The sequence below is a fragment of the Salmo salar genome, chromosome ssa27 (assembly GCF_905237065.1).
Source record: "Salmo salar chromosome ssa27, Ssal_v3.1, whole genome shotgun sequence".
NCBI classification, from domain to species: domain Eukaryota; kingdom Metazoa; phylum Chordata; class Actinopteri; order Salmoniformes; family Salmonidae; genus Salmo; species Salmo salar.
Window position 1 is genome coordinate 3,548,093 of NC_059468.1, and position 26,605 is coordinate 3,574,697.

At 41.0% G+C, this 26,605-nt stretch overlaps 1 protein-coding gene across 1 annotated transcript; it reads right to left on the reverse strand.

The window, feature by feature from the left end:
- Nucleotides 1-1,072: 1,072 nt before the first annotated feature.
- Nucleotides 1,073-26,605, reverse strand: cdcp1b (CUB domain containing protein 1b). Its single transcript, XM_014176974.2, has 12 exons — nt 26,570-26,605; nt 26,377-26,451; nt 12,674-12,901; nt 12,055-12,411; nt 10,051-10,260; nt 8,812-9,168; nt 8,298-8,660; nt 7,832-8,029; nt 6,221-6,583; nt 3,147-3,503; nt 2,233-2,320; nt 1,073-2,102 (listed from the first exon to the last, which is right to left on the reverse strand). The coding sequence occupies exons 2-12, from the start codon at nt 26,444-26,446 to the stop codon at nt 1,568-1,570; spliced, it is 3,126 nt and encodes a 1,041-aa protein (XP_014032449.1). The 5' UTR covers nt 26,447-26,451; nt 26,570-26,605; the 3' UTR covers nt 1,073-1,567.

A 26,605-nucleotide genomic window follows, 5' to 3' on the forward strand; every position in this document is an offset into this window, starting at 1 on the left:
CGGACCAGGCAGGCAACAGCATCCTCTACAAGAACTCTTGATTCCAGATCCCCAAAGACAAATAGTTCCCAGAACTGTGCCATCCCCTCAGAGGCCATTGGTGGGACAAGAACTGTCATGAGAAGGCCTCTATCTACAAGTTCAACAGCAGCTGAGGAGTGCCATTTCTTTTATCTGCATTTCCCCTGCTTGAATTATATTTTATGTTGCCTACCAAAAAAAAGCATGTTATTTTCAACAATGTATGCTTTAAACCCCTGAATTTTGGACCTTTTAGAAAACGTTTATTTTCTAGAGCCAGACAAAAAGAACAGGTGAAACTGGTACATGTTGGAGAATTCTTTGTAAAATATAATGGAGTGGTTTCCTGGACACAGATTAAGGATTAATCTGCATCAATGACACATTTTCATGTGAATTTGCATATTGTTTTCTACATGTATGAAATCCTTAAATTACTATCCAGATTTTTGGTACTTAATCCAATGCTTTCCTATCTAATTTACAATAATTATTTCAGACAGCTTGCCTTTGAATACTTGTTTTATCACACAATATCTAGACTGAAAAATATATATAAAAAAACAATTATGAAATTAGAATGAAAACCCAACTATACTTTACTGAACAAAAAATGTTTTTGGGAATGTTCATTGAACAGTGATTAATATATTTAAAAAAGTGATAATATTTTCAGACCGAGGACAAGATTTTAAACCGAAGTTTATTGCCAATCTGATGACCCTTGGCTTCTGACTAAAGGTTTGGTTGTTTCCTGTAAGAGTCCCTCAACAAATACTCAACAATGGTAACCACTCCAATGAAAACCTTCCAAACAAATCGGTCTTCCGTGGTTCAAGGTTATAACAAGCTACAAGACAGGACTTAAAAGGTCACAGGTTTTAGCCAAAGGCTTAAATAATGTCACTTTTCCCCATAACAAGGAAACCTTTTGTCTTTTCTTTGCAAGTTTTAGTATTTTTAAAAAGGCATCTTGTTTTGAATTGATTGCCTTGTCTATCCTAAAAAAACTATTATTCACAATATCACACTGTACACTTTCACAGACCACTCAAAATGTCAAATTCATTTATTAAAAGAATTGGCAAAGAAAAAGTTTGGTAATGTCTAAAAATACATTTACAGAGAAAAACATTTGGCAAACAGCATAAACAATGCAAAAAAGCTAAAAGTAACTCAAGGTTACTCATTAGATACAAAAGAAACAAAACAAGCAACCCTGCTCCTAAATCCATGGCACACCAGTGGTCCAGGGCATCATTCATTCCATTAAGTACATACTAGCATATAAAACAAATAACATACAATCAAGAAATATACACAAAAACCAAGTCGACCAGTATTGTAAAAACAGAAGAGCAGCACCATGTGCTGTAAGGAAGCTTAGACTCAGAGGCTCCAATGAAATGTAGTACCAGTGTTGTCTGATGGTCTTATGCAGTAGACACCAGCAATACAGACTCCCCGATTGTTATGCAAAGGCGCATTTCCGCTCCATTTCTACACTGCAGTGAACTTGCAACAATGTGAAATGATTAACAGTACGCTAAATGGATTCCTCCCCATCCGAGCCGATGAAGATCTCTGGATCTAGGATTTGGTCTGCACCCGACAGTCGAATCGTATTTATATCCCCAGTGCTCTTGAATGTGTACAGCTCATTGTCTACCATCCTGCGGTCCATGAAGCCCATGCTGTTGTGACGGTTTATGGGCGTGCGAGGTCTTGATGGCATGAAGGATTCCGACGGGTCCAGGAAAGGTCTGTACATGTCTTTCTCAGGCACCAGTTCAGGCTCATGGTCTGCAGCAGTCTCTGTGATCTCTGGCACTCCGTCCTGGAGCGGCATGAATGTCCGGTAGGTGTCGACCGGCTGTCCTTGGAAGTGGGCCTGGATGGTGCCCACATAGCTGGGCTCGCGGAGCAGGTGGCCATACACCATGGTGTCTTCGATGGAGGCGTAGACATGAGACTCATTGTCCGACCGGGTTTTGGAGAACATGCCGTCGCCTGGGATGAAGATATTATTCCCTTTCCTTACGTAGATGGAAGCCTCATTGACCATCGTTCTTTTCTTCTTCCTGTAAAGCATGAAAGAGGAATACAAATGGTTTTGAGTCAGACAAACTACAGCGGGGGAAACAGCCAAGTCATGGATTGGCCTTAATATCAAAGCTATACAGATTGTTTTGGTGAGGCAGGTGTTCTCACCTTAGCACCAAGCAGACGACTGTCAGCACAATGACCATAAGGAGCAGCACTGCTCCCACAGTCCCCAGAATGGCACTCTGGAGCAGTTCTACAGAGACACACACACAAGAAGATAATCATGATTAGATATGGTAATAATTAGACAAATATAGCAGCATGTACTGTAGCAATGAAATGGGGTGCTGGTTTATGAGCAGGCTGAAAGACAGTTGCATGGAAGCATTATACTGTACATCCTCCCTTGTAACAAAGTTACTCCCATGTAACAATTCAAAACACTATGGCAAGTTTCAAGTTGACATTAAAATGTTTTACAAAGATTCCATTTTCTCATCCTTTGACGTATTGCTTAGATTTTCTCAAATCGTACTAGAGACAGTAATACATGCTAAGAGTTAAGGTTCACAACTGAATTGCATGTTGTTTATTTATACTTCATTTTTTTATCAACACCTGCTTTGGCATACACCTTCCTACCCTCAAGAACAGCAATCAGTTTCAAGTTGATAGAGCGAAGAAAAGTTGAATTAGGGTTTGAATGAGAGCGCAATATTATTTTGTAGAAAGTTGCGATTTTCTCTTCCATCTTTTGACATATCGCTGAGCTTTTTCATACTTAGTAGAGAGGGATGAACATATATTCTGAGTTGAGTCAAGCTTCACTGCCAGCACCCCTAAATACAGTGTTGATGATTATGAGACCACCATGTATCCCTAATAAGTGCCCTAAGTGTATTGATGTAATTTAAGAAATATAAACAATTGTTTTCATTTTCCCTCAAATTTAAGATCTCTTAAAGAGTTATTGAAATAACCAGAAATGGTCTTGAGAGAAAAATGCTAGAATTATGCAGATATCTTATCACAACCATAATTCAGTCAACTCCATAATAACATTACAAACAGGTCCTTACTGCTAGTATTCTGTAGGGTGACCTTGCTGAGCACACTGAAGTGTCTGTCCTCTGGCAAACAGTTGGACATGTTGAGGTAGAAGCTCTCAGGGACCATCAGCTTGTCCTCTGCAGCCTCATCCTCCCTTTGACTCAATATCTCCTCTGGAGAGCCCAGGGTCTGCACCTTGATGCACGTGTGCCCCTGGCCACACTTGGGCTGGCTGATGTTAGTGAACAGCAGGTTGGCCTGGAGGTGGCCCGGCAGATTGACGATCCAGGACACGGTGGAGTACGGCTTCATACCGCTGGGCCAGTTTGGGGTGGCCAGGAGGGCAGGGGAACCCATTCTGGGCTGGACAGTATATATGATGCTCTCTGATAGAGAAAAAGTAAGTGATGAGGAACAATCATTTTCAATACAGTTTGAAGAGAGGGAGAATGGAATTTTCCACTGAATCAATTTTTAAAACAAATCCCCTTGCTATTGCTGTATTTCAGTGCCCTCTTGTGGATGTTACACAAGGAATCATAAAAAGGTAAGTGAAGAGGGTATTAAAGTAGCTGTCCAGTGTTTCCAGATTTCTATGAATTGTGACCTATAATTAATTAAAATATGAGTGAAATAATTACACTTTTCTGGAAGGAAAACTAAGTAGGCCAAAAATAAGCTTTGTGTTGGAATGGTGTAGACGTACCTAGGGCTGTGGCAGACAACATTTTGTCAGCCGGTAATTGTCAAGCAAATAACTGCTGGTCTCACAGTAATTGACCATTAATTAACAAAAACACATTTAGCATCTCCTGGCTTCCACACACAGCCTACAAGCCACTGATGCAGACATTTGGAACATCTACATTTTATAAAGTATAACAAATCCATGTAACATAGCCTACACCTTCACAATAAATCCATTCTTTATTTAGACAGGTCTAAAGAAACATGATATGAAGTAAATGTGGTCCATTTCAGAAGAACAGAATAGCATACTCTGAGTTGTCTTTATGTTAGGTCCTGATCTGGCTATGCCATATGGCTGTGAGCTACACTAGTTCATTTAGCAGACAAGATTTGCGTGGCATAATTTTATAGTATGAAGAATACAATTTGAACAAAGCTGAATAAAATAAAGGATATTTTCTCCAAACAATTTGAGGGCGTGCGCACATGCGGCTATTCTGTGTTGAGCGGTTAGCAAAGAAATATGCATTCCTATATGCTTAATTTAGAGTTATTCATGTAACTTTAGATCTACCAACGTTGGGCTATATGTTTTGATTTTTAATACATTGTATGGCTGCATGATGAGACTAATGATGATTTGAAAAAGTCGCTTGAAAAGGCATGAGCTCTGCTTTGTTTTTTTGCGCAGGCTGTACACACTTCAATCCCTCATTCACAATTTGACAAGCACTTGATAATGCCTCGAATTTCCCAGCGGCATCCCCTTTGTGTGGCCGTAATGCTCCTTAAAAAAATCTGTGCCTTTTGCAGCCAGTGGCCGTTGAGCCCGAGGGCTAAATATAATAATTATAATTCTCTCCCTGAGTGCTACAAAGCACCTCTCACTCACATGGCTCTCCATCACGTGATCGGGTCTTTCTCACAGGCTACAAGTGAAGACTGACATTGGGGACGCACCTGCGCACGTCCTTATCCAATTCCGAGTGCATATTGAAGATATTGGAAGAACGGTCCACATTTACTTTTTGTCAGCAAACAAGATGAGTAGGCCAAATGAACAGCAAAAGCACTAGCCTATGTCAATCTACTATCCCTCATAGTACAAAAGTTGACATATTCTTTTCTGTGCGACTAATAAATATTCCAAACAGTCTGGGACAGTTGTGGGATGCGACAGATCCCAAATTAATACAACCACTAGCAACAAAAAACATTTTTTTTTTACACTGGGCATCATTCTCAAGTGAGAATACATAATTAGCCTTCCCTGTAGCTCAGTTGGTAGAGCATGGTGTTTGCAACGCCAGGGTTGTGGGTTCGATTCCCACGGGGGGCCAGCAAAAAAAAAAAAATGTATGAAATTGTATGAAATGTATGCATTCACTACTGTAAGTCGCTCTGGATAAGAGCGTCTGCTAAAATGACTAAAATGTAAAATGTAAATGTAAATAATTCACAAGTGATAGGCTAATATTGTCACCGATCAGATTCTTGATTTAATGGTTTCTTTACATATACTAAATAATAGATGTGTGACATTTGTTTTGATTTAGAATGGACCATTATCATGCACCTGTATCGAAACAGGGGCAGCAGGAAAAAATACATGTCATCTATGCACTTAAATAGAGAAAGAAGGATGTTTTTTCCATGGTTCATTTTCATGCCAGCCAGGTAGGCTATACTCCTGTTGTAAAGAGAAGCATTGTGCTTAATATTAGGAAGGTTGATAAATAAATATAGTAGGTCTAGCCTATAGAAAGCTGATGGGATCTTCATATTTTTAATAAAGGCCATCACTCTGTTCTTGCACGCAATTGCATAGCCTATAGAAATGTTGCACAACATGAACTCATGGGCTTTCATTAAGTATTTGATTAGATTTTCAAATACTTTTGCATTGATGTAAGAGTGATTATATGGACAATAGAGTGCTGAGTACCAGGCAGTTAGCAAGTTTGGTAGGCTACTATATGACCAGCAGCAGCATCAGAGCTTGGAGAAGCCTAATTACCGTGACTAAACTGTCACATTGAATTTGACTGCCTTCATGACTCGCGACCGCCGCTGTGACGGTAATATGGTCACTGTAACAGTTCTAGGCATACCCCAACAACAGAATGGTGTGAGCGTATACCGTTCATTATAAATATACTGCTGATTGGCCAGCTCCTCCTCCTCAGAAGTATTACATCATACTCTAAGGAAATAGCAAATCTTTTTTAAACGGTCTGTTTGAGATACAAGTTTGATACAAGTTTTTGAAGTGAATTTATGCTTTGGCCACCAATGGGGATATAGGATGAGTCAATTTGGGTATGAGTTCAAATAATGAGATTTTCACTGGACAGTTACTTTAAAAGATTTAAAACGTGAAAAAAAAGACTGCAAATCCGGTTAGTTAGCATACCTGAGATTTCGTCACTGAAGGACACATTGAGGAAAGGCCCTTGAATCAGGCTAAGGTCCTTGGCTGTGGCAGTGACAGAGACGTTGGAGTGCACTTGGACTTTGCGAATGATGCCTTCGGAGCAGAAGTAGCCAATGGAGGACCCATCACCCTCGGCTATGTGAAGGGAGACACTCCCATTGCACTCCTGTCCTGGCAGGGACTGCCTGAGGTTTCCTGTGGGGGACAGTAGATCCACAGTGCCATATACTGGGACGTTGAGGTGCCAGGTGAAGCTTTGTAGTAGCGTAGGGAGGCACATCGGAATTTTGGGGACCGTGAGAAGAGTCCCACTCACAGAGCATGAGTCCAAACTCTGGCATCCTGGAATAGATCCACAAAGGCTTGAGAGGTTATAATGGTTTACACATAGTGCTTTCAGAGTATTCACACCCCTTTACTTTTTCCACATCTTGTTGTGTTACAAAGGGGGAATAAAATGGATTTGTCATTTTTTGTCAATGATCTACAATGATCAATGATCTTTGTGTTTTAGGTTATCGTCCTGCTGAAAGGTGAATTAATCTCCCAGGGCCTGGTGGAAAGCAGACTGAACCAGGTTTTCCTCTATGATTTTGCCAGTGCTTAGCTCCATTCCATTTATTTTTTATCCAGAAAAACTGTCCTTAAGGATTACAAGCATACCCATAACATGATACAGCCATCACTGTGTTTGAAAATATAGAGAGTGGTACTCAGTAATGTGTTGTATTTGCCCCACACATAACAGGGTATTCAGGCCAAATTTTGTACAGTATTACTTTAGTGCCCTGTTGCAAACATGATGCAATTTTTTGAATATTTGAGGCTTCCTTCTTTTCACTCTGGCAATTAGGTTAGTAAAAGCCGAAAATGATTTGGTTTTAAATATACTTCAGTATCAAAAGAAAATGTAATTGCTAACATATACTTGAGTATCAAAAGTAAAAGTATGAATAATTTCAAATTCCTTATATTAAGCAAACCAGACAGCAAAATGTTCTTATCTTTTTAATTTACGGATAGCCAGGGGCACGCTCCAACACTCAGACATAATTTACAAATGAAGCATGTGTTTAGTGAGTTTGCCAGATCAGAGGCAGTAGGGTTGACCAGGGATGTTCTCTTGATAAGTGTGTGAATTAGACCATTTTCCTGTCCTGCTAAGTATTCAAAATGTACTTTTGGGTGTCAGGGAAAATGTATGGAGTAAAAAGTACATTTTTTTTTTTTGGAATGTAGTGAATTAAAAGTCAAACATAAATAGTCAAGTAAAGTACAGATACCCCCCCAAAAAATACTTTAGTACTTTCAAGTATTTTTTTAGTACTTTCAAGTATGTACTTTACACCACTGAAAATTAATAACTTCACAATGCTCAAAGGGATATTCAGTTACATCTAACAATAGATGCCCTTCTTTTCATTGGAAAACCTCGTGGTTGAATCTGTGTTTGAAATTCACTGCTCGACTGAGGGACCTTAAAGATAATTGTAAGTGTTGGGTACAGAGATGAGGTAATCATTCAAAAAAATGTTAAACACCATTATTGCATACAGAGTGAGTTCATGCACCTTATTATGTGACCTGTACCTATGGTTTTCGTGGCTGTCAGACGTACGTCTTCACTTGGACAGTCCAGGAAAGAAAGACTTGCTTTGCTCCCTGAGGGAACGGTGATTTTCTCCTGGACCACAGAGTCCTTCCTCATCTCACAGTGGGAGTCAGAGCCCATCTTCTCAATGTGGAGGAATGGTCCTTCCTCCTCTGACAGATTTACAGTGCAGAGAACTGACCAGGGAATACAAGACAAACAGGCACAATCATCCTGAGAAATAGGTCACTGATCACCACTCAATTAATTTGATTGAATGATCAGGCTAATTTTAGGCCAAAAGTTTATAATGGAAATATTAGTGGTGTATTGGTTTTGAAAAGTCTAAGGTTGGTTTAACAGATTGCATGCACAGAATAAATAAGCATCTTTGGATCTTATTTGTGATTGCTTACAGCACAATCATGTCATATAACAATTTCTGATGGCCAATAGTCTTTGTACCTGGATGGCCGCTCCTCATTACCGAGATCCTGAAATGGAGGGACAGGCCCTGTTTGGTCTTGTCAGTCTCACAGTTAAACAAGGTCATGGTGAAGCTGCCCTGCCTGTGTGTTGGCTGAGGGTCCACCAGGGTCTTCTGGATGCCCACCTCCTCTCCCTCCTTGTCGTAAATCACCATCACGTTCTTCTTCCGGCAGAGAGGCGCCGTGTAATTCAGGAAGTTAACTGTGTAGTTATGCATGCCGGGCACCATGAAGTCCCACCTCATCAGGTCATTGTCAGAGAAACCTCTAGGGTAGTTGGCTGAGAGAAAGTTTGTATCGGACACCCCACGAGATAGGTTGACTTTTACCACAGCCAGCACTGGAAGGAAGAGGGTTAAATAAGGCATAATGACATGAGTAATTCTGTCAATAGAGGGAAACCGAATATATATAGGCTAATAGAGATGACCTCAGTGACCTCAACAGGCATTCATTTTCTATGGCTCCTCCAATAGCTGCCAGACACTCACTTTTAATCTCCGGCCCAACAGTGACCTTGAAGTCCAGCGGCTCCAGCTTCCTGTCCCCAGGGACCTGCAGGGACACTCGGCCCTTGTACAGCACCTGGACCGTGGTGATGGTGCCATCTGGGCAGAACATGCCAACGGTGGCGGGCCCGGTGCGCTGGTACGTGATGATGGTGTAGGTATGCTCCTCAGGACAGGTTTCAGAGGGTGGGATCTGTCTCATTCCCGGTGATGGGAAGTCCAGCTGGAAGGACAGGCCAGGTGGAACCTTCAGGTCCCAGGTGAAGGTTCTGTTGAAGTCTGGGAAGAGGGAGGATTCCGCCTGGACGATGTTCCCGCTGCAGGCGATCTCTGTGCAATCTGGAGGAGGAAAAACATCCAATTGGCGACAGATTTTCATGCGAATATTCTAAAATCTGCATAAAGAAAATTAACTTGTTTCAGTGCATGATAACGTAGTGCTCACAAAATGTACTTTTTAAGCTACATTTTAATGTACTGAATAAAAATCTAAAAGCTCAATGTGTCTCCATCGCATTTTCAACTCACAAAAACTGTTAAATAGCAAATGTGTCTACTCTGGTCTTGGCACATGCGCTCTAGCCTACCGCTCAGATACAGTGCGGGTAGGCTGTGCGGGTAGGCTACTCTACATGATTAGATTATTATGGATGAGAGAATATTTTTATCTGTCAAACGGCAGTCAAGCATCGATCATCACGTCACAAGAATAAGAATCTCAATATTTATTGGAAAGGAGCATCAAGCTCATCCCCGTGTACCATGCTGTGAAGTTCATCATAACTTACTTCATCTGTAGCCTAATAAACTGCATGGTTTCCCAAGTCGTAGTGGGAGGACCACACACATATCATAACCTGACTCCAAGTTTACTTCGATATGATGATGATGATTATTATTATATAAATATTTGCGCATAATTAATTTTACAGACACAAAAAGATCCCAACATGTCTAATGAACAAATTATCTTTGAGCATTTATAAAATTGTAACGAAACCTCCTGTAGTTTCCATCCCAGCTTTTGAGATGTAGTTTTTATGGGGTATGACTACGTGGATGGAATCATGGTTAGTGAAGCTAACTGATGAGCAAGGGTTGACACTTTTAAAACTCTCTTATTGGGTCCATTGTGCCAGGAAAGCTCAATCAAGTGCTACTAGAAATCAGGTTTGGTCAGGGCCCTGTTGAGGCGAGGAAAATGGGTCAGAGGTGTCTTACCAATATCCCTGTTGATCTGCACACTGAAGACATCTTGTGGCTGTGGGCAGGTGAACTTCACAGAGGTGTTGTGGGCGTCTTTCAGGATGAGTTCTTTGGAGTTACAGGTAGGCCCCTCCCCAACACACACACTGCACTCTTTGGCTTTGGCATCTCTGCTGATGGTGACGATAGTGTCCGGCTCTGGGGTCACTGACATCATCCGGCTCTCTGAGGAAGATTTGAAACATAAGCACTCAAACTACACTGAACAAAAATATAAATACAACAAGTACTGGTCCCATGTTTCAGGAGATTAAATAAAAAGGTCCCAGAAATGTTCATACGCACAAAAAGCTTATTTCTCTCAAATGTCACAAATTTGTTTACATCCCTGTTAGTGAGCATTTCTTCTTTGCCAAGATAATTCATCCACCTGACAGGTACGGCATATCAAGAAGCTGATTAAACAGCATGATCATTACACAGGGGCACCTTGTGCTGGGGACAATAAAAGGCCACTCTAAAATGTGCAGTTTTGTCACAACTCAATGCCACAGATATCTCAAATTTTGACGAAGCATGCAATTGGCATGCTGACTGCAACAATGACCACCAGAGCTGTTGCCAGAGAATTGAATGTTAATTTCTCTACCATAAGCCGCCTCCGATGTCGTTATTGAGAATTTGGCAGTACGTCCAACCGGCCTCACAACCGCAGACCCATTGTGAGGCCCATTTTTTTAAGGTACACTACATACACAAAAGTATGTGGACCCCCTTTCAAATTGGTGGATTCAGATATTTCAGCCACACCCATTGCTGACGGGTGTATAAAATCGAGCACACAGCCATACAATCGCCAAAGACAAACAATGGCAGTAGAATGGCCTGTACTGAAGAGCTCAGCGACTTTCAACAAGGCACTGTCATAGGATGCCACCTTTCAAACAAGTCTGTTTGTCAAAGTTCTGACCTGTTAGAGCTGCACCCGTCAACTGTGCTGTAATTGTGAAGTGGAAACGTCTAGGAGCAACAACAGCTCAGCCGCGAAGTAGTAGGCCACACAAGCTCCAAGAACGGGACCGGCGAGTACTGAAGCGCGTAGCGCGTAAAAAATAATCTGTCCCTGGTTGCAACACTCACTACACTCACTTCTCTAGAGTGATGAATCGCGCTTCACAATCTGGCAGTCCGACAGACAAATCAGGGTTTGGCGGATGCCAGGAGAACGCTACCTGCCCCAATGCATAGTGCCAACTGTAAACTTTGGTGGAGGAGGAATCATGGTCTGGGGCCGTTTTTCATGGTTCGGGCTAGGCCCCTTAGTTCCAGTGAAGGGAAATCTTAATGCTACAGCATAAAATGACATTCTAGACGATTCTGTGCTTCCAACTTTGTGGCAACAGTTTGGGGAAGGCCTTTCCTGTTTCTGCATGACAATGCCCCTGGTCACAAAGTGAGGTCCATAAAGAAACGGTTTGTCAAGATCAGTGTGGAAGAACTTGACTGGCCTGCACAGAGGCCTCACCTCAACCCCATCGAAGACCTTTAGGGTGAACTTGGAACGCCGACTACAGGTGCAGGTGTCCACATACTTTGTAGTGCATATCTGCATTCCCAGTCATGTGAAATCCATAGATTAGGGCCTAATTTCCTTATATAAACTGTAACATCTTTGAAATTGTTGCATGTTGGGTTTATATTTTTGTTCAGTATAATTTATCATTCTGTTTTCAACAAAATATAATTTGTTGTACATAAACTACATTACCAAAAGTATGTGGACCGGTTGGAAAGGTGGCATCCTATGACGGTGCCACGTTGAAAGTCACTGAGCTCTTCAGTAATGCCATTCTACTGCCAATGTTTGTCTAAGGAGATTGAATATACGCCTGTCAGCAACGGGTGTGGCTTAAATAGCCAAATCCACTAATTTGAAGGGGTCTCCACATCGTTTTGTGTATATAGTGTCTATGGTTCACATTATTGTGAGGCATGAACAGAAGAGTTGAAAGAGCTTACGTTTCTTCATTGGTTTGGCAGTGGCCGTGAATATAGAGGAATTCACCTTCCTGCCGTTTTGAACTTGCAAAGACACCGTGGCGTTGCTCAGTATATCTAAGTGAGCCACAAGGCCATTTCTGCAGTATGTCTGAGTTTTGACCTCTCCTTCAGTGCTGGTCCTGGTTACAGCGTACTGGTAGCCATCTTGACACTTCTCTGCTTCAGTCATCTCCTTCAGCCTGTCACTAGGGAAGTCCAAACTCAAAACGGTCTTCTCTGGCACATTTAGGTGCCAGACGAGGGTTCTAATGAACTCTGGGAAGAGGGAAGGCTGAGCTGCACCTGTGGCAGGGCTGCAAGAGTCCTTGGTGCAATCTGGGTAAAATAAAAGGACATAACAGGTAACAGGAGAAGAAACACAAACAAAACCTGCTTAACAGTTCACCCTTAGTGCTAGATTTGAAAGGTGGCCTTAGCTGTTTTTATGCAGTATCCTTGTTGACACAACTACCACCCACAGTGTGCATATCAAATTCTGAAGCAGCTGTCTGTGGTGTATGTCTTTTTGACTGGTTAGATCGAATTGAGGTGGCAGCCTAAAGGGAAACCCAATACAACAACATTTCTCTAGACTCACCAATTTTTCTGTGGATCTGGATGGCAAAGGCCCTCTGTGGCGGTTCAGTGCAGTTGAAGAGCAAGGTGATGTCCTCATCTGGGACCAGGGCCAGAGATGAGTGACAGGCCGTCTGGGTGTCATTCTCACGGACTGTGCACACGGAACACTGTTCCAATGGAAGGAACAGCGAGGATGACACATTCACAGCGGCATCTTTGTCAGGGTGGACATTCATGTGCAGACATTCTGAGGGAACAGAACAAAGAAAAAGGTTATTTTTCATATTTTGCAGTCCAAACAGAAAAGGCTAATCTACTACTATATTGTTGTATTGAGGAGTAAAACTGTTGTTTGAATCAATAAACAGGCTAAGATTTGTGAGGTGAAGGTAACAACAGATCCATGAGAGAAAAAAGGTTATAAAACAGTGACATAGCATTTCAGTTTCACTGAACATTGGGAGTAGGCTAGAACCTATTTGCATGTCTGGACTCGAGGCTGCACTGGTTATTGCACAAATACACATCCTTCCAGAACACTCTGCTACATTTTCTTTCAGAGGAAAATATGAATTTAGGTTCTCTGTGACATTCAAATTGACAGGAAGTAGCCTGTATCAAGTCCAGTGTCAGATGACTGGTTTGTGCCTAAACCTACCACGGCGGAAGCTATTTTGTCTTTGAATAGCATATCAACATATAAAAAAACTCAACTTTAATAACAATCAAAAAATGTGACTTGTGTTGATGCTTCTGCAAACAGCGTGGTACCAAGCACACCGGCCACTGTGTACTCGACTGTAAAGTAGCACCCACAATTAAGTCAGTACTCAGACTGAAGTCTTATCAAAGCCCTTGTTACAGTTATGTAGGTGATCTAACAAATGTGTTCGAAGAAAAAGTAGTGTACTCTCATATTGTTTGAGAAACTCATCCTTTATTTGAAAACCTAAATATTTTGAGGAAAGTCTAGTGGTTACATGGTGTACATCTTATGGTGTTAAGATGGAAGTTTGGTATGGTTAACTCAATACTTTCCATAGGCTGTTCTCTGTGAGAAAAATACTATTGTAGTGCACCTACAAGAACATGCAGGAAATGTTCATCACCTAAACTTGCAGAGACTTGAAGCAAGCCCAGAACAATGACAGAATTCACATCACACAGAATTGTAAAAAGTGTTGCCGAAGGGCGATTCCTCACAAAACTAGAATTTTGGGAGGATTTTTATGACAATTAATCTAAAAAAAAAGAGAGGGTCCTTTGGAGGAGAAGTTGTTGACATTTGTATCTTAAAGCATAATTGAGAAATAATTAATTGACATTGGAATATTTGACATTTTGGCCTTACCCAGGCCTCCTTTAATAAGACTCCATAATGTTTTATAGATTCCACAAAGCAAAAATTGGTGTCATATGAAGCTTTACTGATTTGGCAAATAAATATATATATAAATAAATAATATATATATATATATATATATATATATATATATATATATATATATATACACATATATATATATACACACACACACACACACACACACACACACAATAAAGCGAAGCCAGTTCAGAAAGAACACCTGATGCCGGATGCACACTCAGGTTATGACATCAGCTGATATTGCACCAATTAGATGAATCCTTCTACCTTTACATGGTGGTCTATGTAAAGTTTCCACACACATCCTAGGATGGCTGGCACGGGAAAGATACGATTTTTCCAGCCCACCACCACCACCCCCAGCCTCCATCTCTTTGGCTGTGCTTCTGTTTCATTCAGGGAGATTGAGATAGCATATTGAGCACACTGTCTGTAGTTATTTTATTATCTTAAATGATAGAGGCTTGCTCTGGCAGTGAGATGCCCCGGAAGAGCAGAGTGTAAACCCAAGACCTAATGAAATGTATTTTTTAATAAATCGTTAAACAAATGTAAGTACTGTTTTCTGTCTGAAATATACAGCATATCAAAGTTCCAAAGTGGGATCTCTGCTACTTTTAGAGTTGGAATGCTTAAACTGGATTCTCAGAGTAGCCTCTACCAGGCTTTCACCTTAACTTCGGTATGAATGCCTATAGAAGACCTTTTCAGAAATAGGCTTAAAGAAGGTGGAATGTAAACAGAGACTGAAGAGAAAGTGAGACATCCGGCTCCCTAATTTTTTCCTGATAGGGGCGGGGCCGCTCTGGTTTGCTTATTGCCCCCAACCCGTGGAGGAGGTGTCCCAGAGCGAGATATCTCACGAGCAGGGAACAATGGGCACGTTCCTCTGCTCACGTTGCTGACACCTGCCAGATCTTACAACACCTGGATATGTATTTTACATATCAGCTAACCACATATTTATTAGCAATCTGTCAGTCGATGACAACGTCTGAGCAGGGGACCGCAACCAATAAGTAGGACAGAGCAAGCTGTTCCCTCTCTCACATGAGCATGCCAGATATTGATCACGTTTCCCTGCTCAGATTTTGCATGCATAAATACGCTGCACGCAATATCGGAGCAGGGGAATGCGACCAACGTTAAACGGCTTCAGTCATTCATCTTGAATTTATCCACCATCTTTGGTGCATCTAAGACCTTTGCCCCTCCCAACAATTGGAATAGGCACGTTCAAACAGAGGCAGAGAATCTAAACTGAAAGCAAATCATTTTCATAGATACCGACATGGAGTAGTGTCATTTCAACCAAATTATATACAAAATAAAAACTATTTCATAAATATCAATTTTCAAAAGTATAGTATGCTAGCACTGTAAATGAGCATACTCTAGATAATTTTGGCTTCTGAAGAGGGATGGAAGGGGTGGTTGTTTAAAAAATGTTTTTACTTCTGAGCCACTAGCAATCAGCACTCCATTCATACCCATCTTCCCCAGGCTCTAGAGAACAAGGTGAGTGAGACATGGGGTGCATTCAGTTCACTTGCTACATTGCAGAATGGTTTGTACTGAACGTCACGTTACCCCAAAACGTTCTTGTATGCCCCTTAAAAATGGACTTTGAGATACGTTTGCTCAGTTCTGTGGGTGTGCCTTGACGAAAATGAGTGGCATATTTAAAGGGCAGCAGTGCATTTTGAACCTACAACCCAAACCCACCCAGGTCGTTCACTACAGCACCGTTTTCGTTTAATTGAACGTTACACTAGATTTTTTCAGACTGAATACAGGCCTGGAAGCCGAGGCCACCAACAGAGTGAATGTGAAAATGGATTCAAAATGGTCGCCCTCTGCTGGTGATTTGCAGGATGTCCAATGATACAAGTAAACAGAGAGCTGGATTTCATACCAAAGGAAGTATACCAAACTTTTTTTGATATACTCAGAAGACCATTATTAGCATGTTTTAATCACTCCTATATAAAAACGGTAGATTATCGGACAGGCAAGAAGAAGGTCTGATTTCATTACTACTGAAACAGGATCCAAGTGGTATATATAAAGATAACTGTCAAGAGGAGTAAAACAAGGTTGTCCACTATCGGCATATCTATTTATCATTGCCATCGAAATGTTAGCTGTTAAAATTAGACCCAACAATAATATTACGGGATTAAAAATCCATGGCTTAAAAAGTCTAGTTATGGTGGTTTTGGGGGAGTGGCTTCTTCCTTGCTGAGCGGCCATTCAGGTTATGTCGATATAGGACTCATTTTATTGTGGATATAGATACTTTTGTACCTGTTCCCTCCAGCATCTTCACAAGGTCCTTTGCTGTTCTGGGATTGATTTGTACTTTTCGCACCAAAGTACGTTAATCTATAGAAGACAGAATGCGTCTCCATCCTGAGCGGTATGACGGCTGCGTGGTCCCATGGTGTTTATACTTGTGCACTATTGTTTGTACAGATGAACGTGGTACTGTCAGGCGTTTGGAAATTACTCCCAAGGATGAACCCAGCTTGTGGAGGTCTACCATTCTTTTGCTGAGGTCTTGGCTGATTTCTTTTGATTTTCCCATGATGTCAAGCAAAGAGGCACCAAGCATACTTACAAAGTTGTGGCAAATTGGCTTAAGGACCACAAAGTCAAGGTATTGGAGTGGCCATCACAAAGCCCTGACCTCAATCCTATAGAAAATCTGTGGGAAGAATTGAAAAAGTTTGTGCAAGCAAGGAGGCCTACAAACCTGACTCAGTTACACCAGCTCTGTCAGGAGGAATGGGCCAAAATTCACCCAACTTATTGTGGGAAGCTTGTGGAAGGCTACCCAAAACGTTTGACCCAAGTTAAACAATTTAAAAGGCAATGCTACCAAATACTAATTGAGTGTATGTAAACTTGTTGGGAACAGATTCCTGTTGGAACGTTCCACAAATTATACCCACCCCTTCAAGCCTATAAACTCCCAAGATTAGGCTGGTGTAACCGATGTCAAATGGCTAGCTAGTTAGCGGGGTGCGCGCAAATGCGTTTCAAATGTCACTCGCTCTGAGACTTGGAGTAGTTGTTTCCCTTGCTCTACATGGGTAACGCTGCTTCGAGGGTGGCTGTTGTCGATGTGTTCCTGGTTCGAGCCCAGGTAGGAGTGAGGAGAGGGACGGAAGCTATACTGTTACACTGGCAATACTAAAGTGCCTATAAGAACATCCAATAGTAAAAGGTATATGAAATACAAATCGTATAGAGAGAAATAGTCCTATAATAACAACAACCTAAAACTTCTTACCTGGGAATATTGAATACTCATGTTAAAAGGAACCACCAGCTTTCATATGTTCTCATGTTCTGAGCAAGGAACTTAAACGTTAGCTTTCTTACATGGCACATATTGCACTTTTACTTTCTTCTCCAACACTTTGTTTTTGCATTATTTAAACCAAATTGAACATGTTTCATTATTTATTTGAGGCTAAATTGATTTTATTGATGTATTATATTAAGTTAAAATAAGTGTTCATTCAGTATTGTATTGTTGTAATTGTCATTATTACAAATAAATATATATTTGTTTTTATTTATATATATATATTTATTTTATTTCATTTTTTAAAATTTTTATTTATTTATTATTATTATTATTTATTTTTTAATAAAAAAAAATTTTAAAATTAAAAAAAAATATTAAAAAATAAAAAAAATAAAAATAAAAAAAAATCGGATGATTAATCGGTATCGGCCTTTTTTGGTCCTCCAATAATCGGTATCGCGTTGAAAAATCATTATCGGTCGACCTCTAATTCTGACATTTCACATTCTTAAAATAAGGTGGGAATCCTAACAGACCTAAGACAGGGATTTTTTTTATTAGGATTAAATGTCAGGAATTGTGAAAAACTGAGTTTAAATGTATTTATCTAAGGTGTATGTAAGCTTCCGACTTCAACTGTACATACATACATGAACTCAGCAAAAAAAGAAACGTCCCTTTTTCAGGACCCTGTCTCTCAGAGATAATTCATAAAAATCCAAATAACTTCACAGAATTTAAACACTTTCCTATGCTTGTTCAATGATCCATAAACAATTAATGAACATGCACCTGTGGAAACGTTGTTAAGACACTAACAGTTTACAGACGTTATGCAATTAAGGTCATAGTTATGAAAACTTAGGACACTAAAGAGGCACTTCTACTGACTCTGAAAAACACCAAAAGAAAGATGCCCAGGGTCCCTGCATGAACGTGCCTTAGGCATGCTGCAAGGAGGCACGAGGACTGCAGATGTGGCCAGGGCAATAAATTGCAATGTCCGTACTGTGAGACGCCTAAGACAGCGCTACAGGGAGACAGGACGGACAGCTGATCATCCTCGCAGTGGCCGACCACACCACGTGTAACAACACCTGCACAGGATCGGGACATCCGAACATCACACCTGCGGGACAGGTACAGGATGGCAACAACAACTGCCCGAGTTACACCAGGAACGCACAATCCCTCCATCAGTGCTCAGACTGTCCGCAATACGCTGAGAGAGGCTGGACTGAGGGCTTGTAGGCCTGTTGTAAGGCAGGTCCTCACCAGACATCACCGGCAACAACGTTGCCTATGGGCACAAACCCACCATCGCTGGACCAGACAGGACTGTCAAAAAGTGCTCTTCACTCACGAGTCGCGGTTTTGTCTTACCTTGGGTGATGGTCGGATTCGTGTTTATCATCGAAGGAATGAAAGTTACACCGAGGCCTGTACTCTGGAGCGGGATCGATTTGGAGGTGGAGGTCCATCATGGTCTGGGGCGGTGTGTCACAGCATCATCGGACTGAGCTTGTTGTCATTGCAGGCAATCTCAACGCTGTGCGTTACAGGGAAGACATCCTCCTCCCTCATATGGTACCCTTCCTGACATGACCCTCCAGCATGACAATGCCACCAGCCATACTGCTCATTCTGTGTGTGATTTCCTGCAAGACAGGAATGTCAGTGTTCTGCCATGGCCATCGAAGAGCCCGGATCTCAATCCTATTGAGCACGTCTGGGACCTGTTGGATCAGAGGGTGAGGGGTGAGGGCTAGGGACATTTCCCTCCCCCCTCCCCCCCAGGAATGTCTGGGAACTTGCAGATGCCTTGGTGGAAGAGTGGGGTAACATCTCACAGCAAGAACTGGCAAATCTGGTGCAGTCCATGAGGAGGAGATGCACTGCAGTACTTAATGCAGCTGGTGGCCACACCAGATACTGACTGTTACTTTTGATTTTGACCCCTCCTTTGTTCAGGGACACATTATTCCATTTCTGTTAGTCACATGTCTGTGGAACTTGTTCAGTTTATGTCTCAGTTGTTGAATCTTGTTATGTTCATACAAATATTTACACATGTTAAGTTTGCTGAAAATAAACACAGTTGACAGTGAGAGGATGTTTCTTTTTTTGCTGAGTTTACATACACAATATTTTATCCTACAATTTGGAATAAGAAAAGGCTTGATTTCTAGTCAAATAGATGAAAAGGGTCTTACAAAACATCTACCAGAAAAAGTCTTAAATGGTATTAGAAATACATCAAGAATACATAAAAAACAATAATGTTGAAGTTAATACCCTTGCCAACTAATAACACTCATATTTAGTTTGGGATAAATAATTTGTCTTCTGTAAGTTTAAGAAATACTGCCTTGTAATTCTGTTACCAAAAACCCACATATCTAAGATATTTTCAAATGTATCTTCCTCATGAAGGAGAATAGTGAAAGTTCACAGAAGTAACAAGTAATGGTATATCTACCATTTAATTATAGTGATTTTACTTACACACACACACCCCCCCTTCAAGCTAATGGGCAGTCAGTCTGACTGCAACATTCTAACAGTGTAATTAATACATGCCGTAGCAAAAATAATCATTTGGTTGTGTTTATGAAGGGTTTGGGTAACATTAGAATATGATTTGTATTTTATTTCAAATAACACAATAGCATTTGCATTAAACCTAGCCCTAACCTTCCTATGGTGAAGCATGGTGGTGGCAGCATCATGCTGTGGAGATGTTCTTCAGTGGCAGGAACTGGGAGACTAGTCAGCATCGATAGAAAGATGAATGGAGCAGAGTACAGAGAAATCCTTGATGAAAACCTGCTCAGGACCTCAGACTGTGGCGAAGGATCACCTTCCAACAGGACAACGACCCTAAGCACACAGCCAAGACAACGCAGGAGCGGCTTGTGTAAACTTCCGACTTCAACTGTATATAACATAGGTAGATGACGTAATGACGCCACGGAAAATACAGCGCTACACGTGCAACACAGCATTCCAAACCTAGCCCACAATGTCTGTTTTGTGGATCTATTTTGAAGTGTCAAAGGAAGATAACAAAAAGGCCAAATGCAATGTTTGTGCTGCTTTTATTTCCCGAGGGGAGAAAGTGAAATCTTTCAATACCACAAACCTAATTACTCATTTGAAAGTGCGTCACCCCCAGACGTTCAGCCCCTACTTAGAACAAAATCAGAACAAACTAAGTGCTTCCAACAACTACACAAGTTCAAGTCGAGCAGTCATTTGAAAGAGTAAGAACAGTTCAGTGAGACAATTCAAAAGGTGAAATCCATTAACGCCAAGATAATGGAATTCATTGCCCTTGACAATCAACAGTTCTCTGTCGTTGATGATGTTCGCTTTTGCCAACCGGGTCAGCACCTCGAGCCCCGGTACACACTACCAAGTAGGCGATTTTTCAGATGTTGCCCTACCGGAGTTACACAGTATTGTTGAAATACACATCCATGAGCTACTTGCTATGGGCATCACTGCTATTAGCTTCACGACTGACATTTGGACCAGCGATGTCAGCCCCATGAGCATGCTGAGTCTGACAGCAGAGTGGGTCGATGAGGATTTCGTACTGAGGAAAGCCGTATTGCATGCTCCAGAATGTGCTGGTTCTCATACCGCTGCGGCCATTTCTATGGCATTTGAGAACATGTTTGAAACATGAACACACGCCTAGCTCCATTCAAACAACTGACTGGAGAAATAAGCTCATCAACTGCGTCTGCAGCAGACGTGATACCCTCTGTCATGGCATTGAAACTCTACAAGCAAAAGTACTCTACTAGAGGCTGTGAACAAGCAATTCGTGGCATTCTCTCTGAGCCTCTTTACTGTGGTCGCCACCATTCTCGATGCAAAGTACAGGGACCGCTACTTCGATGCAGACAAACAGGGTTTACGTGAAATGTTACAGACACAGATGGACAAGATGGAAACGGACAGAGTGACAGTGCACACCGAGGAAGATGACCCACAACAGAAGATGCGACGGACAGACAGAGCTGAAACTTTACTGCTTGACATGTATGATGAAATCCTGGTTGAGAATGAAACGACTGAACAATGAAACAGCATAGCAAGTAAGTGAAAGAAATAGGTTTTGATGATGTTTTACTGGTAATGGGGACATACGTAAATGCCAACAAAATAACTTTTTGGTCAGTGTGTGTGTGTGGAATGCAGTCAGCATTCCAATTGCACGCTCCCTCTAAACTTGAGACATCTGTGGCATTGTGTTCTGTGACAAAACAGCACATTTTAGAGTAACCTTTTATTGTCCTGTATAATGATCATGCTGTTTAATCAGCTTCTTGATATTCCACACCTGCCAGGTGGACAGATTAACTTGGCAAAGGAGAAATGCTCACTAACATGGATGTAAACAAATTTGTTTACAATTTTTTACAAACATTTCAGAGCAATAAGCTTTTTGTGGGTATGGACATTTCTGGGATCTTTTATTTCAGCTCATGAAACATGGGACCAACATTTTATGTTGCATTTATATTTTTGTGCAGTGTAGTTTCGGTATAGTTTAGGTTCAGTTTCGAGGCAATTATCAGGCTCAATATCAGATGGGCACTGCACTCTCAACTGTGTGAAGAAGGAGCGGAGAAGGCCCAACTTTTGGGAGAACGAGGGGCAACGGGGGAAAAAACATTTTAAAAAATGACACGCCCTCCTAAAACTGGTTAAAACTCCAGTTCTGTTTGTGATTTAAGATTCTAACAACGGCAGTGTGTTATATAGACTTATTTAGGAAAAGTCAAGGACGGAGCGGGGCAAGACTTAAAAAATGGCAGAGTAATAAAAAATGTTTTTATCATGAACAGTTGGATAAGATGAGAAAAAAAAAGAAGGAACCCACACAGACATGTTTAATACGTCTTATTTACACACTTTATTCAAATATTTATGAAATGCATATTGTTATATTTGGTAGCACTTATTTGTTTTTCCGTCGCCTCCAACCCCATTCGATGAGTGGAACGGATGTGGGTGGGGCTAGGTCAACATAAGGGTGCTAATTTAAAAAAAACTCACATAAGCTCTGATGAAGGCCGTGAGGCCGATACGTAAAGCTTATTAAAGATCAGTGATACTATCAAGAGCAGTGTGTGGGTCCCTTCTTTTTTTTCTCATCTTATACAACTGTTCATGATAAAAACAAAAATAATCACCTGCTACGGTCCTCCCTTCCACTGGCATACTGTTATATTCATTTCATATCTGTTATCTTTCAGTTCTCTGGTGGTCAAATCAAGTGTGTTAAGCCTAAGATCACCATGTGCAATGTCAAGCGTTGGCTGGAGTGGTGTAAAGCTCGCCGCCATTGGACTCTGGAGCAGTGGAAACCCGTTCTCTGGAGTGATGAATCACGCTTCACCATCTGGCAGTCTGACAGAAGGCTCTGGGTTTGACGGATGCCAGGAGAACGCTACCTGCCCGAATGTATAGTGCCAACTGTAAACTTTGGTGGAGGAGGAATAATGTTCTGGGGCTGTTTTTCATGGTTCGGACTAGGCCCCTTAGTTCCAGTGAAGGGAAATCTTAATGCTACAGCATACAATGACATTCTAGACGATTCTGTGCTTCCAACTTTGTGGAAACAGTTTGGGGAAGGCCTTTCCTGTGTCAGCATCACAATGCCCCTGGGCACAAAGCGAGGTCCATACAGAAATGGTTTGTCGAGATCGGTGTGGAAGAACCTAACTGGCCTGCACAGAGGCCTGACCTCAACCCCATCAAAGACCTTGAGGATGAATTAGAATGCCGACTGCACGCCAGGCCTAATCGTCCAACATCAGTGCCTGATCTCACTAATGCTCGTGGCTGAATGGAAGCAAGTCCCAGCAACAATGTTCCAACATATAGTGGAAAGCCTTCCCAGAAGAGTGGAGGCTGTTATAGCAGCAAAGGGGGGACTAACTCCATATTAATGCCCATGATTTTGGAATGAGATGTTCGACAAGCAGTGTCCACATACTTTTTGGCATGTAAAGTATACTTTCCAAATGCACTGTATACAGTACCAGTCAAAAGTTTGGACACACCTACTCATTCCAGGGTTTTTCCTTTATTTTTACTATTTTCTACATTGTAGAATAATACCGAAGACATCAAAACTATGAAATAACACATATGAAATCAAGTAGAAACCCAAAAAGTTAACAAATATATATTTTACATTTGAGATTCTTCAAAGTAGCGACCCTTTGCCTTGATGACAGCTTTTTTGGTTCGTAATTTCATGAGGAATCACCCATATGTCCTGTGTAGGCTCAGCTCACAATGACCTCAGACTGTGAGAACATGAATATAAATAAGAGGTGTGTCAGGAACAAGTAGTAAACAGTAGTAAACAGTAAATCCATGTTCTGTTTAGAGTGAGATATGCCTCTTACATGTGTGTAGATCTTTGTTTCGATCTTTGTCATCTACTTCTGCACGTGGCCGTGCCCGCGTCGCATATAAATGACTAGTTCAGGTAAAGATGCTAGGAAATGCTAGATGTGCAGCAGCTAAGATGGCGAGGACCCTCCTCACACGGTGCAAAACATGGATTTTCTCTGGTGTTTGTAGAACCACCTGCATCTGGACACAGACATTTATAAGATAACGGTTTTCCAGAATCAAGAACAAAGAGAGTATCGCCAATACCGGCTTAGTTGAAGAATCTATGGTGGCAGTCTGTATGGGTAAACCTGTAACGTCCACTAATAGACACCAACAACCTTTGGTTATATCACATTATCTGGCGTAAAAACTGTAGCAACAACATAACCTCAGCTCAGTATAACCCTGGCCTGTCTGCTATATCTTTAACCTTTATGTTTAGGTCCCCTCAATATCAAATTATTCTATGTCCTTTTGTTTATTTGGATGGCTCTGACTTAGAATATGTGGACAACTACAAATACCTAGGTGTCTGGTTAGACTGTAAACTCTCCTTCCAGACTCACATTAAGCATCTCCAATCCAAAAGTAAATCTAGAATCGGCTTCCTATTCCGCAACAAAGCCTCCTTTACTCATGCTGTCAAACATACCCTCGTAAAACTGACTATCCTACCGATCCTTGACTTCGGCGATGTCATTTACAAAATAGCCTCCAACACTCTATTCATCAAACTGGATGTAGTCTAACACAGTGACATTCGTTTTGTCACCAAAGCCCCATATACTACCCACCACTGCGACCTGTATGCTCTCGTTGGCTGGTCCTCGCTTCATATTCGTCGCCCACCCCACTGGCTCCAGGTCATCTATAAGTCTTTGCTAGGTAAAGCCCCGCCTTATCTCAGCACACTGGTCACCATAGCAACACCCACCCGTAGCACACGCTCCAGCAGGTATATTTCACTGGTCATCCCCAAAGCCAACACTTCCTTTGGCTGCTTTTCCTTCCAGTTCTCTGCTGCCAATGACTGGAAGGAAATGCAAAAATCACTGAAGCTGGAGACTTATATCTCCCTCACTAACTTTGTCAGCAATCAGAGCAGCTTACCGATCACTGTACACAGCCAATCTGTAAATAGCACACCCAACTACCTCATCCCCATATTATTACTTACCCTCTTGATCTTTTGCACCCCAGTATCTTTACTTTCACATCATCATCTGCACATCTATCACGCCAGTGTTACTGCTAAATTGTAATTATTTCACCTCTATGGCCTATTTATTGCCTTACCTCTCTAATCTTCTACATTTGCACACACACTGTACATAGATTTTTCTATTGTGTTATTGACTATATGTTTGTTTATGTGTAACTCTGTGTTGTTGTGTTTGTAGCACTGCTTTGCTTTATCTTGGCCAGGTCGCAGTTGTAATGAGAACTTGTTCTCAACTGGTCTACCTGGTTAAATAAAGGTGAAATAAAAATACATTCAAAAAAATATAGATTTTTTTTTTTACACGTCTGGGAATTGCCATCGACTTCACGATTCGATATTATCATGATATTTAGGTGCCGATACAATATGTATAAGCGATTCGATACTGTGATTTTATTGTGATTTCATGTTCCAAACATATTGCTCACCATATGTCTGCTGCAGAGAGACAAGAGAGAGCCATGAAAGGATGAGTTTTGATCAGTCATGGAAAGAAAAGTGCTGAAAACAAATTGGCTCCCTATTTAAAAAGTAGATATTGAAAAAGCTATGAATTAAAAATACAGGAGTTTTGGAGCAGGTACAGTCAACTATGGCAACAATTATATTGCAATATTGTTAAAACGATACAAAACTATGTATCATCCAAAATAATATACCGATTTGTAACTGTATCGATCCCCCCCATCACTAATTTATAAGATTTCGAGAATTGAGAACAAAAGAGAGTATCGCCAATCCCAGGCTAGTTGAAAAATAATGCCGTTTTGTATAGGCGAACATGTAACGTCCATTAATGAACAGCACAAATCTTTGGTTATTTATATCACATTATCTGGTGTGTAAACTGTAGCAAGGTATGTTGCTTGCATGTTATGTGTTAGGCCTCTCATTTCACAGTGTCAACTCAATCAACATGATATCTGACACAAGTTGGAGAAAGGTGTCTGACTATTTTAGTACAAATTGTGCCTAAGTGCAGTTTAAATACAACATGTGTTCTATTGAAATTAACTTCCGTATAAAGAGGTCGTTTTCAGACTGTCCTACCTGTCTAACGTTAAAATGTAATGTGGGCAAAATGTCATACCCATTTGTAAACTATTTCCAGTTGCAGTGGATCAAGAATATGCAGAACGCTGTTACAGATTAACGTTACATTAAAAAGTTTCACAATCATGTATAATAATTTTAAAAAATGCACGCAAATATACAAAGCTAAAAACTGAAGTACAATATAATTCTTACTTTTATCGACAACATCATATTCTGCAACATTGCGAATATGTAAAGGCCACACTCAGTACATGATTTATAATTTATTGTTAACGTCTGCTTGCTTTGTTTGTAAGGTTGTTTTGAATGTTCTCTCACCTGACAGGTTGAGGAGTAACAAAATAACAATTCCCAGGAGCGCTCCAGCGCAAATTGTAGTGAGCCGCATGTCCCCTGATAAAAATACAAAAAGATGTGGCTTAAATATTTCTGGATAAATGTTGTTATCAAAACCACGACATTTGCCTTTTTTAAATCCCAGGTAAAAATATTTTCAATGGCGGTGACCAACCAGTAGCTTCCTGATTTACATTACCTGTTTCACTCA

Bases quoted from the DNA above. Each gene is read 5' to 3' on its own strand.
- cdcp1b (XM_014176974.2), bottom strand. From the start codon at position 26,446: ATGCGGCTCACTACAATTTGCGCTGGAGCGCTCCTGGGAATTGTTATT. The intron at 12,902-26,376 runs GTGAGAGAACAT...CTGTTCCCTCAG, and splicing joins GTTACTCCTCAACCTGTCAG to AATGTCTGCACATGAATGTC. The intron at 10,261-12,054 runs GTAAGCTCTTTC...AATCTTCCTCAG, and splicing joins TGCCAAACCAATGAAGAAAC to AGAGCCGGATGATGTCAGTG.